Here is a 15,338-nt window from a genome sequence, read left to right as displayed (position 1 = left end):
GATGTTGTTCATGTGTTCACGTCCTTATTTAGTGAGACAGCAGAAGCTGAAATCACCGGAGCGTCACGCACGCTTTCGTGTGTTTGATGAATGAAGATGCGCTTCTGCTCCATTCATTAACAGAGACCCGCAGAACATGCAGGATTCATATTTAAATAGACTGTTCCGGCTTAATATTTACAGATATTAGTCCATATCGTGATTTGATGTAAGTGCAATTAACTATTTTTGATTAATTCATTCAAAATTTGGCAAATTCTGTGCCATTCCACGTTAAACTGTAAATTCTGTTTTTATGACTGGATTCCGCGATTCCCTCCGCGTTTTCTGCATCGCGGAAATCATAGGGCCCTAGTTGTGGTATGCCAGCTCTATCTTGCAGTCGACACACACCACGACGTTCTCTTTACGTTTGCCCACGCCCTCAAATCAAAACACTGCTGACTCCTTGCAGAATGCCATTTTGGACGCAGCGCTTCTGTCTCCTTCCGCTTTGTGGGTGATGTAAACACGTTGTGTCACATTTAAAAAATCATTGCGAAAGAACCTGACGTGAGATTTAAAATAAATTAAAAGAGGCCTCGAGGCAGAGGAATTTCCCTCGATCATTTTTTGTAATCGAGTTACTCAAGGAATCGTTTCAGCCCTATATGCACTTAAACATTTAAATTCTAATTTACACTACACTAATAAACACTAATGCTCTTTTGATTTTTGTTAAAACAATTATAAACTTTAATAATAATAATAATTTTTCCAATTATTATTATTTAAAGTTTTGGCTCTAATATCTACTTAAAATCCACGTACTTACCTACTTATTTATTTTTTATTTACTTGAATTGGTCCACTAATGTTCTAAAGTTTTTTTTGTTTTTTTTTGTTATAATACTTTGTTTGTCCCCAGTATCTGCTTAAAATCCAGATATATGGTATCTATTTATTTTTTTATTTTATTAGTTTTTTTTCCACAGAGGTTCATTTCTACTCTAAATAAATGTTAAAAATATATATTGTTTAAAAATTTCAACGCTCTCCAACTAAAAAAAAAAAACATGCTGCTCAACAATTGCAGCCACTATATATATATATTTGATCTTTATATTTGATCTTTAATACACATCTCCGTGGAGCAGCCATTTGAACCAATGGCAACTCACTGTGGGTGTAGCTATGAAATTTTACAGTGGGTGTGGCTACAATAAAAAAATTGATGAAAAATTGAATCACAGCTGTGACTAGTTGAGACTAGTTAGGTTGTCAAATCAAATTATTTCTGTATGCATGTATGCATACACCACCTAAAATTTGTATGAAAATATATGAACTACATAATGTCTTTATGCAGGCTATGATATAAGGTTTTTTTTTTTTTAAGATTTAAATAAAAAAATAGAGCAATATATTAAACATGCAAGAATTGATTATCATGTAAACAATTTTCCCACCAAATGATTTCTCCAAAAACAGCAGGTAGTTTTTCAGTTCTCTAACTTCAGCACAGCTCCACTGAGTGAGTTCATGCCATAATCCATATTCATTTCCTCTAACAGCTGTTTATTCTATCCCTGTGTCACACTGACAGGTGGTTTGTCACAAAGCGGCAGTAATCTACAATCGATTCGCAGAGATTTACTCACTTGATTGCGTCAAATGTTGCGGATGCTGCCCTCTATTCAAGCATCAAAGCCCATTAACAACTTTCCAACAGCTTTGATGTGTACAGTATAATTGCAGAGCCAATTTGGAAGGGGTCCAGACCACAAAGGAAAACAACAAGTGAGGCTAGAGGTAAATCTAAGACCCTCTGATGGGGTCTGGGTGCGCAGGCAATCATCAGACCGTTCTCCAGAAACTGCTTTCTGGGGTTTGCTACAGTTTGCCTAAACCAAGATGAGACACCACATATTTGAAAGTTGGCCAAAACGCAAGTGTGTGCATCGGTGAAAGAGAGAAAGAGGAAAAGAAAAATGCAGGTCACTCAGATAACAAGCTGTAGAACAAATCTGGCCCAGATACAGCACATCCAATGATAGAATGCACTTCAAAGAGAGGAAGGGGAACATCTGTTTTTTTTTTGTTTTTTTTATGGCCTTTGTTTACAGCAGAATATAGAGAAGGGGGAGGGGCTGAAAGATAAGAGGTCTTGGTGATTTCATATATAAAGGTGGAGCAAGTTATCTAATTTTACTGAAAGATTACTTTTTTCATTTGAAACAGCATGCAATGATGAATCGTGCACAAAGCGTATTAACAAAGCAAATTGAAAAAAGTACTGATTTTAATTAGGAAATGCCCTTTAAGACTATTTAAACCATAAGCGCCCAAAGGTCTAAAGAGATTTTAGCTGTACCAGCTTAACCACTTTAAAGGGCAACTTAAAAAGACCTCGTCTTCCTCCCTGTTACCAAATAGCTCACATTCCCGCGCTCACAAAAGCCATATTGGTGGTGCGTGCAAGGATCTGTGGAGTGTTTGAGAATACATTTTAATAAAATGTAAGAGGGATGTTCACAATAAAGGGCACTCAAATGTTTGATGTTCTCGTTGATTTTACACAGTTGTTTTTGCTCCAGTATTTTGATTTTCAGAAAAAATATTTTAATTGTGTCAATATGTCATTATATTTATTAGTTATATACAATTTCACTCAATTTTATTTGACGATAATGTGCAAAATTACAAAAAAAAAAAACCGTGTCAAACAGAAACCGTCCAAACTTAACATTTTCACAGGGTTCCTATTATTTTGGTTGAATGACTTTTCATGATTTTTCAATACAATTTTTTGATAAATTGAATAGATTAATTGAATAATTTTTCTCTCCAACTACATTTATATTTAGTCATTCAGGAGATGCTTTTACCCAAAGCCACTAACAGATGAGGACAATAGAAGCAATCAAAACCGACAAAAGAGCATTTAACCAACAATTTAACCATTTAACCAACAGTGCTAAAAAATATATTCATCACTTATCAACAATTTTCCATTAGATTTTAATGTTAATTTCAGAGGTTAAAGCAAAAAAAAAAATCCTGAAGCTGAACTTTTTTCGGGGACGGGGCAGCACATGCAAAGCATGCAATGACTGTAGCAACTTATATACTATAGCAAAGTTATTACTTGATTCAAACTGGTTTTCTTTTTCATGAATATATGGTTGACCTGAAGAATGAAAGCTGTATCATACACTTGGAAAATGATGAGCTATATCACCCCTAGTGTCACTTATCGACACTAGGGGTGTGACAATCCACTTAGCTCACCAGATGAGACAAAATACAGATACTTGGTTCACTACAACAAGATTTTAATACTATCTTTACAAAATTTACAGAATATTTATCTTTTAATTACAAAAAGTAAAACAATGCAGTTGTATTTAGAAATATTTAACTAATCTAAGGATTTAATTAATGATTATTTTGGTAATCAAGTAATCTACTGATTATTTTGACAACTGAGTAATCTGATATTTTTTTGTAACTCAAACAGACCTAAGTGAAAACCAGGCTTTAGTATGACTATTTATATTTAAACTAACGATGAGGCAATAATAAGTCGCTCAAATAAAATATCAAAACCAAGAAATTACATGATTGTATTGAACAACATTGTTAAAACAAATAGAGCTGAAACAACTAATCGATTTAATCGATTAAAATCGATTATTAAAATAGTTGTCAACTAATTTAGTCATCGATTAGTTGCTAAATAACTTTTATTTGCCGTAAGTGGCACATTTCATGCATATTTTAAATCTGCGGTGACTAAAGTGTGGCAGTAATGAGCCACCGGAGGTTTTACTCAGCCAGTACAGCAGGAGAAGTAGCGAATAGCCAATAGCTGGCCTCGTTTTAGTAACCTCTAAACTTTGCACTACTGAACTGACTTTTATATGTTCAGATGTTGTTTGCAAATGTTTAGATGTTTAGTCGTAAAAGCTGATAACATTGCTTTTTAACAGTTAACATTTAAAGCTTTACAAACATGTTCTGTGATCAGTTTTTCATTTACCAGTTCATAATTCAGTCTTGCAGCCTAATTGTGACTGAATGAGAGAGGTAAATGTTTAAATGTATTTGAAATGCATGTATTTTTTTTCCTAAGTATTCACTGCTCTTTTTCACACAGCAAGTTTTTTGTGTGTCCAATTTTTTTTCATATTTTTTCAATACTTTTTTTCTGATGGATTTTACTTTAAAATGTGAGTTCCATTCAGGTTTCATGCCATTGGCACTTTATTCGAATGATTGTTTACAATTCCACAGCATAAGCTATGAAGCTGTTTCCCAGGTATAAGTTGTGTTTACAAGAAAAAAAATAATAATAAAATGCAATGTACTGCAATTTTATTCTGTTTTATTCTTATTCTTAGTGAAAATATGTTCTGAAAGATTACTTAAGCTTTGTTCGGGATGTTAAACTACTTTAGGAGCCCTAAGGACTGCCATGGTGAAAACATTATTTGAAATCTCCTTGTGAAATTTGCTAGAGTATGTATGGGTCAGTGTTTTGATTGCAGAAGAGTTCGACAAAGGATTACTAACACACAATAAAACACAACTCCAGGTATGTTTTTGATGAGGATATGACGATGCAAAATGGTTAAAATCTCTAAAAAGTCTGTTGAATGATAAAGACTCTTTATTAATAAGTTACTTGGGGAAAAAATGGGCAAAACTAAAATATAAGTACATAAACCGATTAATCGTAAAAATAATTGACAGATTAATCGATTATCAAAATAATCGTTAGTTGCAGCCCTAAAAACAAATAATGTAATATGTCTATTAGGGCTGGGACAACGCGTCGAAGTCATCGATGACGTCGACGCAAAAAATACGTAGACGCAAAATATGCGCATCGATTCGTCGACCTGTTTTTATTTCTCTAAAAAACGTTTGCAAAACGTTTACCTTATGTGCGCTGAATATACGCGATGGCCGGATCAACATTCTGTCCAACGTTATATAACCAATCCAGGGGTTTTTCTGCATTGATCTTTTTTTTTTGGCGGCTAATAGAATAGAATGACTGCGCTGCACCTGACAGGGCGCGTACGAGAGAGAGCCCCGGCTGCGCGTGCTCACTCACAAGTCTTCAAACAACACAAGCGCTTCTTGCTCTCTCTCTCAATCGTGCATATTAATCAAAATTATTAAACACGATAGAAAAAGGGCGAAACACCCAAGTTTCACACGCGCTCGCGCACTCACAGTCTTCAAACTACACGAGCGCTGTCTTGCTCGCTCTCTCTCTCTCTCTCTCTCTCTCTCTCTCTCATTTGACACGATAGAAAAAGGGCGAAACGCCAAAGTTTCACGTGGAGCATTCTGAGATATTTTTTTTCTCCATGACAGGCTGCTGGCTCCCACTGTTAATTTTTATTTTTTGGAAAAGCACTCTCTGTATTAGCTTAAAGCCCTAAAGTTTACATTGGTTACTGTATTCTTTCAATTGCTCTAAACAAGTATTTTGGGTGACCTTTTTTTATTGAATGCTAGACATCAAGTTGTTGTTATTTTCATCTGAAAGAAGAACTTTTTTTCAGTAAGCTAGGCCCTATGTGTTCAGTAAGCTTGTTTCAGTAAGCTATGTGTTTTCAAGGCTTCAAGGTTTTATTGAATGCTATCTCTATACAAGTGCAAAGTAATGCATTCTTAGTCAGTCTTTTATTTTGTAATTTTAAGAGCAATAAACATATATTGCAATGTTAAGGAATTCATGTTTTTTTTTTCATTCAGATATGTAAATCAACATGTATAAATTGTTAGTAGACAATTAATGTCTGGAAAAAATAATCGTTAGATTAATCGATGCATCGAAAAATAATCGCTAGATTAATCGTTTAAAAAATAATCGTTTATCCCAGCCCTAATGTCTATACATAATATGAATATAACCAACTTAACCACATTACGTATTAAAACAAATACCTGCAGAGGGCGCCAACGGCCTGATGACGTTTAACTTTACAGCGTGATTAAACAATGTTTAAATCCATTAAATTTTTATATTTGGCCACATGCAGAAAAGATTATTTTAATTTACGTTACAAATCTAATAATAATGCACACAGTTTTTCCAGATGAAAGTTAATTCAAATTCACAATATACAGTGGAAGAGTTTAGCCCCTTTCACTGTCTTCACTGGTAAATTACCAGTAAGTTACCATTAATAGATCATGTGTGAACAGGACCTTTTCAAAAATCCCAGCAATCATATGGTTCTTATGGAGATTAAAAGATCTGCAGCTTTATAATGAGCTTTTCTATGTAAATATGTGCTAGATGGACTTCTTTGACCATTAAAGTTCACAGCTTTTTGTCGCGCTTCTCCATTCATCAGGGCTGCGCCTCTGCAATTGGATACTATTATACGAATCTCATGTTTATAAGAGCAAAACATTCTGATTGGCTAGTAATGTTAGTTTGGTTGAGAGTGAAAGCTGTGCTCCATTCATACCATTGGTAGGCCCGTGATTTTTATTTATTATACAAATCTCACTTTTTTTTTTTATTTCCAGGTTTTCCATGACCTTGGCAACCTTGTTTCTAACATTTTGAAACACTTATAAAATGCATGATGGATTATTTCTGTCCTAAAAATTTATAAATAGTGTGTTTTCATTATCTTGCGGTGTTAATGATACACATTACAATACCAACTGTATACACTAAAGGAATTGTTCACCCATAAATAAAAATGAGATGAGTTTATATCTTCATCTGAACAGATTTGGAGTAATTTAGAGGTACATCACTTATTCACCAATGGATCCTCTGCAGTGAATGGGTGTCTGACATGTTTGTTAGGAAGGTTTTTTTGCTTGTACGCAGTGCTTGATCTGTGCATATTTCTCTCTTGATTCAGATGAGACATCATTTTTTTGCTCAAGAATGCGTTAAGAATTATGGACTCTTAACCAGAAGCAACAGTTATAAGCTAAAAATGCCTTGATGATGAATTTGTTTCTTGCAAACACACAGCTTTTCTCTTCACAAGACGTTAATTGATGGACTGGAGTCTTGTGGATTGTTGTGATGTATTTATCAGCTGTTTGGACTCTCATTCTGACAGCACCCATTCACTGCAGAGGATCCATTGGTGAGCAATGATGTAATGCTGCATTTCTCCAAATCTGTTCTGATGAAGAAACAAAGTCATCTTGGACAGCCTGAGTACATTTTCAGCTTAATTTCATTTTTGGGGGAACTATTCCTTTAATTCAAATCATTTTATTGTCACAGTTTTTTGTCTAACCACAAAATCTTTGCCAACCAAAATTTGACCCACTAATTTCCTATCACGAGGTTTAACACTGATTGTTCTTTGTTTCGCATTAAAAGAAAATGTTCTTCTCCTACGACAGAAACATAAAAGCAGATGTCAAATATGCAAGTCTAATTGCGCTCCTCAACCCTAGCTTGAAGCCTCACATGAATCAAACACGTGAGTGTAGCTGGGGAAATGTGGTGACCTGTAATGACTGTCGAACCTCTAAATGTGTTTGAATATGCGTGCACGCCATATAGCGGCTCTGCAACGTGGTAACGGCATCATGGGGAAGTGATTAGAGTAAAAACACATCAAGGAGCGTTTGAGCATGTTGAGAACTTGATGTAGCGCATGAGAGGGATAAAAATGGGAAAATAGACAGGGAGGAAAAGGACAACTAAGGGCTATTTATTATTCAGAGGAAAAACCAACTGATCTGGGTTGCTGATTAGCTGAAAGTGAGAGCGGAGAGTAGGTTAAAATCACTGCCAATGATTTCTAAAAACATCACTTGGTGAGAGAGCGAGTTTGATTATACATATTGGTCACCACACCACCCAACGGGTTTGGCGCAGAATTACCGCCCACCACAATTTGGTGCATTCGTCGCACACTTGTGCGACATCGGTAGTCATTTTGAGACAGAAAACACTCCTCCCTGAAATAAAACAGCTGTACGCCACAGATAACGTTGACAACATTGAAAAAACTTTATTACAGTAAGTTGTGTTTGTTTGTGTTTTTGGCTTCTCTCACTTGTACTGCGCCGGTGTGGTCGGTCACTGTTCCAAGCTGGACGTATTGCACCTGAATATCGTTACCCTGGAGTGGAGACGCGTCAACCCCGCCAGTCCCATCGGTCGACGCCACTGCGATGAGCTGCGGTCCTCTTAGAACCTAAGAAATAGATGGGAAAAATTATAAACATTAGCACTATGCTAACATTTGAGGAATCAACTAGATCAAACTATGCCCAATGCTTATTTATTTGTGGGAAAGTGCTCTAGACACAACACAATGGCAACTAGTGCGGTTACGGTACTAAAATTTCAGTATGCGGTACCGATACAAGTGAAAATCCACGGTTCTCGGTACCAATTTCGGTACCAAAGCAAAACACAAAAATATTCTAATTAAAAAAAAAGAAAAAAAACACCTTTTATCACTAAAAATAAAACCAATGCCATTCTTTATACTTATTTACAATTATGTTTAATGTTTTTCTACAAGTAATATAATTATGAAAAACCGTAAACAAGTTTCACCCAAATTTAATTTGTCTTTTAATTAATGAAATTTAAACATTTTATTTTTTTGATAAATAAAGGGTATTTGCTATTAAAATGTAAACATGGAAGAAATATTGTGTGATTTATTTCTTTATAAAAATAAAATTAATAAAAAGTATTATATTATAAATTTTCTTCAACAGTAGCAGCAGTATCACATACATTCTACTAAACAATAGTAATATTTCTAGCACAATGCCTTTATGTAAAAATGAACTTTTATTTTGACACTGGTTTTACTAAAATGAAATGGTAAAATGCTTGTGAAGTACATAACAGTTCTGGTGATGTTGTTTATGTATTTATGTCCTCATTACTACAAGAGTCACACGCTGCAGTCTATTTAGTAAACAAACCCGCACGTCTCTGCCATTCATTCATTCACACAGAGACGTGCAGAACATGCAGGATTCATATTTCAACCAACTTTTGCGGCTTAATTCCATCCGCGTTTTCAGCTTTGCGGAAATCATAGCTGTATGCGTCGAGAACCGGGTTGACCGGGTCCTCTGTACCACAGGTACTTAAAGAAACCTGGTAGCGAGACATCTTCATTTTTTTAGTACAGACTTGGTACCAAAGTACCGGGTCTTTTGACAACATTTGCTAAGTAATAATCATTCCTAAGTGACGATGTGACTATTTTCGGTGACTAATGCTGTCTTACATGTGAGGGGTGTGACTGTCAAATTGGAGTCAGGCAGTAAAATGCAGCGCAAGCTGTTCTTTAAACTACCAGCACAAATATTCTTCACATTAAGATTCAAAACAACCAGAAGAGCTCCAAATTATCATCCGTGTCGCTAAGCTATTTTCTTTCTTTATTTAAAATATTATTTCTAGGTCTGGAAATTACAATCATCTTTATATATATATATATATATATATATATATATATATATATATATATATATATATATATATATATATATATACATCTATATATATATATATATATATAGTTACAGTAATAGCTACAACATGCATTGAAATATTTGGCAGAGCTTTTTGGTTGTATTAAACGAATGCAATCATCTTTTTGTGTTTTCCCACTGAATGGTAGTTATTCTCAAACAATGTTTCTAGGATCAAATTTTTCTCAAAATGTTATTTATGAGTGGAAGGTGAGATACTGATGATAATTTGATTTTAATATGGAAATGATTCACATCCATTATTACCTAAGTATGTTCCAATACCTTGTGTAAATGAATCATTGTGCTTTCCTTTCTAAAACTATTACCGCTTTCTTCCTTCCTTCAATCCATACTGATTGTTCCTTTCTAACTTTCATCAGTATATCCATCATCCCATTGTTTAAACAAAATTATATTTCTCACGGTTTACATTTTAATCTACTAATGTTTCCACTCATTTTATAGCTTGTGCAACTGCCTGTCATAAACCTCACTAATGTGGCACCTGTTTTTAGCTCTTCTTTTCACATTGTCAGAAAATTCAAAAGTCCAACATTGCATACAGTATTGCATCCACTGTCAAATGAGTAGGAAGCCCAGTACTAAGTATTTACAATACAGTAGACGAACATCTGCTGGATTCTGTAGTATGCAACTTTGGGACACTTTTCTATCCCATAAAGCAACTGGAGCTGATGCCATTCGATTTGAAAAGCCAAGAGAAAAAGCAAATGTTTTAATCAAGAAGTCAATGTCAAACACACATAGTTAGTTCATCGATTCGGACATAGCCCAAAGGGAAGAAATGTTTTCCATTCTCATAGTAACAGGCCAATCAGGATTGTCAGAATGTATTTTGTTTCCTGTGAGTCATTAAGAAACTGTTTCAGGATTTAAAGGTGCAAAACTATGTGATATAATACAAAACTGACAGCTTGAATGCTCTTGCTTGATTGCCAAGTCTGAAATTTCGATCTTGCATTTAAGTGGTGTTGCAAACCTAATTCAAATCAAGCCAGGGATTTACTGCATTTCCTTATGCACGTGAAACTGATTCTGCATGTGTGACACATCCAAGTGCTCATCATAACAGCCCGATGGAAGGCCTAGTTTCCAGCTGAGCTCTCACAAACACATCTCCATCCCCTGCCAACTCATCGCAAAACAGGCATATAAAAGCAAAAACACTTGCATGTTAATGTATGTTCGCATACTCTCGCACATCGTGTTCGAATGCCCAAACACATCATTGATTACACATCATCTGACCACTAAAGGCACTCTGATGTGGTCACAGTGGCTTTGGATCCTCCGGCTTCCATTCAATTACTGGCGCTAGTCTTCAACCTGAACTGTGAGTCAGTAATTTCACGATTGCAGGAGCAGACCGTTTCCACATGCACGGCATTCATTCAAAAACGGCCATGTGGGATAGAATTTAAATGAAACGTCAACTTCAGACTAAACACTAATCGTTAATCGTTACAACTTTGCTGAGACTCCATGTGGTGACACCTCTCTGGTTCGTTTTTGACGACATCAGCGCCTCAGAACACCAGTGTGGGCATAAACAATCAAATCTCCCGAGTCTCCCGAGTGGGAACAGAACTGCCATGCACTCCCAATTAGGAGAAAGAAAATCTGCTGCGCTGCACAAAAATCCCACAATAACCCCATTTTCAGATCTAGTTCGCCTCTGCCTCCACCCCGGATTCTAGCACAGACGATGACTTTGAAGTCGTGAGTCAGTGGCATGCTTAGATGCCCACCATGTCTCCAACGGCATGAAGAAAAGATGCAGATTTTGCCACAACGACTCGTTTTTTCGAAATGAAGATGATGCTGCCAGTCAAATCATGGGGTAATAATTAGAGTGTATGATTCTGGGTTGGTTTAAATGGGATGACACATTACTGAAAAATGCATTTCATACATACAGTGACTTGAATACAGCTCTTCTATGTCGGGCATTTTTGTACATTTTGAAATGGGGGTCCTGCTATTATAATGATGAAAAAAGCCTCATTAAAGTGTTACTGCACCGCAAAATATAAATGTGGTCATTAATTACTTTTCCCCCCATGTCATTCCAAATCCGTAAAAGCTTTGTTAGTCTTCAGAACACAATTTAAGATATTTTGGATGAAAACCGGAAGGCTTGTGACTGTCCCATTGACTGCCAAGTAAATAACATTGTCAAGGTCCAGGAAAGTATGAAAAGCATCGTCACAATAGTCCATCTGCCATCAGTGACTCAACTGTAACATTATTGAGTGACAAGAATACTTTTTGTACATGAAGAAAACAAAAATAGAATTTTCAATTCTATTTCATCGCCGCGCGGCGCCGATGCACTGTTGTTTTTCAAACCAAAGTGTAAATACACGTAAAAAACATACAGAAGAGCGAACACAACTGCGTACTGACTTTGTTGAATAAAGTGACGTGACATACAGCCAAGTATGGTGACTAGGGCTGGGACAACGCGTCGAGGTCATCGATGACGTCGACACAAAATATGCGCATCGATTCGTCGACCTGTTTTTATTTCTCTAAAAAACGTTTGCAAAACGTTTACCTTAGGTGCGCTGAATATACGCGATGGCCGGATCAACATTCTGTCCAACGTTATATAACCAATCCAGGGGTTTTTCTGCATTGATCTTTTTTTTGGCGGCTGTCAAAGCCTTATTTAACGGTGAGTGACAGTGACAGGGCGCGTACGAGAGAGAGCCCCGGCTGCGCGCGCACTCACAGTCTTCAAACTACACGAGCGCTTCTTGCTCTCTCCCTCCCTTGTGCATATTAACCAAAATCATTAGACACGATAGAAAAAGGGCGGAACGCCAAAGTTTCACGTGGAGCATTCAGAGATTTTTTTTCTCCATGACAGGCTGCTGGCTCCCACTGTTAATTTTTTTTTTTTTTTTTTGTAAAAGCACTCTCTGTATTAGCTTAAAGCCCTCAAGTTTACATTTACATACTGTATTCTTTCAATTGCTCTAAACAAGTATTTTGGGTGACCTTTTTTATTGAATACTAGACATCAAGTTGTTGTTATTTTCATCTGAAAGAACGTATTTTTTCAGTAAGCTAGATCCTATGTGTTCAGTAAGCTTGTTTCAGTAAGCTATGTGTTTTCAAGGTTTCAAGGTTTTATTGAATGCTGTCTCTATACAAGTGCAAAGTAATGCATTCTTAGTCAGTCTTTTATTTTGTAATTTTAAGAGCAATAAGCATTTTGCAATGTTAAGGAATTTATGTTTTTTTCATTCAGATATGTAAATCAACATGTATAAATTTTTAGTAGTCAATTAATGGGGAGATAATCGAAATCAAATCGGTCTGAAAAATTAATCGTTAGATTAATCAATGCATCGAAAAAATAATCGCTAGATTAATCGTTTAAAAAATAATCGTTTATCCCAGCCCTAATGGTGACCCATACTCAGAATTAGTGCTCTGCATTTAACCCATCCAAAGTGCACACACACACAGCAGTGAGCACACACCCGGAGCAGTGGGCAGACAATTATGCTGCGGCGCCTCGGAAGCAGTTGGGGGTTCGGTGTCTTGCTCAAGGGCACCTAAGTCGGGATACTGCCGGCCCGAGACTCGAACCCACAACCTTAGGGTTAGGAGTCATACTCTCTAACCGCCGCGGGTGTCTTTATATCACTGTATTTCAGAAGAAAAAACAACTGTTTTCAGAAAATTTCGATGTCATTTTCATTCTATCTTGCAAGTAATGCCTGATAAATCAGCATGTGCGAGCTCAGCACTGCTTTGTATACAACCGTTACCGGAGATGCCTCTATCGCTGTCTCTTTAATAGCACCACCTGTTGGCAAATATTTTTATATATGGGGTGGAGGAGTGCCGCCACAAATAGAGTGTAAGGCTGTGGGAAACACTGTAACAGATATTTTTAATGACAGGGTAAGGTTCGTAAAATGTCATATGTTGCGGCTCCCTAAAAACCTAATGGTAATTATGAATAATGTTATTTTAAAAAAATTCAACACATTTTGGAAAATAATGGTTGTGTACACTCACTCATGTGGCAGGTGTAAAGAAAATATTTTATTATTTTTCCTTGATGGCTACACCCCATGACAGTCACTGCATTAATATTTCGGTCAAATATTGTATGAAAGTTTTTTTTTTAAATCACATTAAACCTTTATCATGGACACTCATGTGTCACTGACCCATTTACTCTGGTAAACAAAGAATAGCATGGGAACAACCAAGGATAGCCCAGCAGGTCTTAAACACAAACACATGCACAAGAACAGAGATATGCACACACAAACATCTGAAGTTATTGGGAACAAGAGTAATTCACACCTGAGGGACGTCTTTTTACATTTCCGTTTCTCATAACATCATTTATGTGCACCAGAAAACTGCAAAGACACACACAGGAGGCACCAACTTAAAACTTAGATACTTTCTCATGCAGACAATCATGAAAACAATCAAATAAAGTGTGCCGCTCACTAAGCATCCATATGACATTATGAAACCATCCGTCAGGCCTCATAAAAGAAGGAAATGCACTTTTTCCGCATTAAAAAGTGCGTTTTGGGGATTTACCCGTTGAATAATACTTGTCAAAGCAAACACTGCTACAACAACAGGAATTTTAAAACTGCAAGTAAGGTTTGTTTGTATGCTCAGCTGTGCAACTTAACACAATGAGAGTTTTATGATGCTGGGAGAACGTCTGGTATCGCATAGCAATGTAAACCCGTTCTCATCGCTTGACTTCTGGGCCTCGCAACTGTTCTCAAGACAAATATTCACTCCACTGCGCATGGGAACGTGGTTCCAAAACAATCAAATAAAGTAGAGCTAATTCAAAACACGCATCACATTGGAGACGCTCTTGAAGTCATCCAAAAGTTGCTACAGGTCTTGCTGAGTTGTTACAAGGCTGATGTGTAACCAAGCTTGGCCAGAAAAAGGTGAAATCCAGAGCTACAGCAGTCATGATGTCACAACGTGCATTCGGAGTTTAACCGGTGTGTTCGCATGAGGTCTGCTGACTTTGACAGAAATGAAAGGCCTCATTTGAGACATTAGTTATCTGTGCTCTGTTTGTCATTAGCGAGTAAATCAAACTCTCAGAGTAAATAACCAAGCCAGTTGTCTGTCTTCTCGCTCATGGCTGGATTGAATTCACATTGAAAGGCATTTGAAACTGAAATGGATTGTGCCCTTTTCTCAAGGGTCTCCATGAGCTAACCAACCCATGTGCCCAGCCGCATTTCTTTCGAAAACAGCCAAACTTCAAATCTGCTATCTCTACAGAGGCGAGCTGCCAAACAAAGGGTTTAGAAATTGGCAGAGCAAGTCGGCTGTCAGCTTGGCTTGATGGGACTAAAAGCAAACAAGAAGAAAAGGACCCGAATAAATCTTTCTCTTATGTAGTAATGCTTTCAGCAGCAGAGTAGGACAGCAAACACATTGAGGAACTGGAGCAAAGACAACGAGGAACAAAACAACAGCAGCTTAATGCAAAAAACATTTAGTTTGGGACCTTGCTGAAACATAACAACCAACTGTGCAAACACGCCACTCCTCCCAAACTCAATTTTTCATTATTGCCATTCTAGTGTCATCCTCAGTGCATACGATTCTTGACTAGCTATAAACAAAGTCATTCGAAATCATGAATTTCTCTGAAAACTTCATGAAAACTGGTTAAGATCTACTAATTAGCTTGATGAAATCGGCATGCTTCTTCACGATTCGTTTGGCAGATCCCAAACAAATTTGGAAGAAGAATCAGATTTTTTTTTTTTACAGTTCACTAACTTTTGTGAAAGAGGTCAGTCTCC

At 36.6% G+C, this 15,338-nt stretch overlaps 1 protein-coding gene across 3 annotated transcripts in view; it reads right to left on the bottom strand.

Moving 5' to 3' along the window:
• Window positions 1-15,338, bottom strand: part of LOC132125246 (protein BANP) — a 62,301-nt gene that overhangs the window by 4,658 nt on the left and 42,305 nt on the right. For all 3 annotated transcript variants that reach the window (XM_059536552.1, XM_059536554.1, XM_059536553.1), the window contains one exon: window positions 8,043-8,183. In XM_059536552.1, coding sequence (XP_059392535.1) covers window positions 8,043-8,183 — 141 coding nt within the window. The remainder of the gene's footprint in view (window positions 1-8,042; window positions 8,184-15,338) is intronic.

Source organism: Carassius carassius, chromosome 43 (genome assembly GCF_963082965.1).
Source record: "Carassius carassius chromosome 43, fCarCar2.1, whole genome shotgun sequence".
Classification (NCBI taxonomy): Eukaryota; Metazoa; Chordata; class Actinopteri; order Cypriniformes; family Cyprinidae; genus Carassius; species Carassius carassius.
The sequence above is the reverse complement of the archived record's forward strand: the minus strand, read 5'-3'. Positions and strand labels throughout refer to the sequence as shown.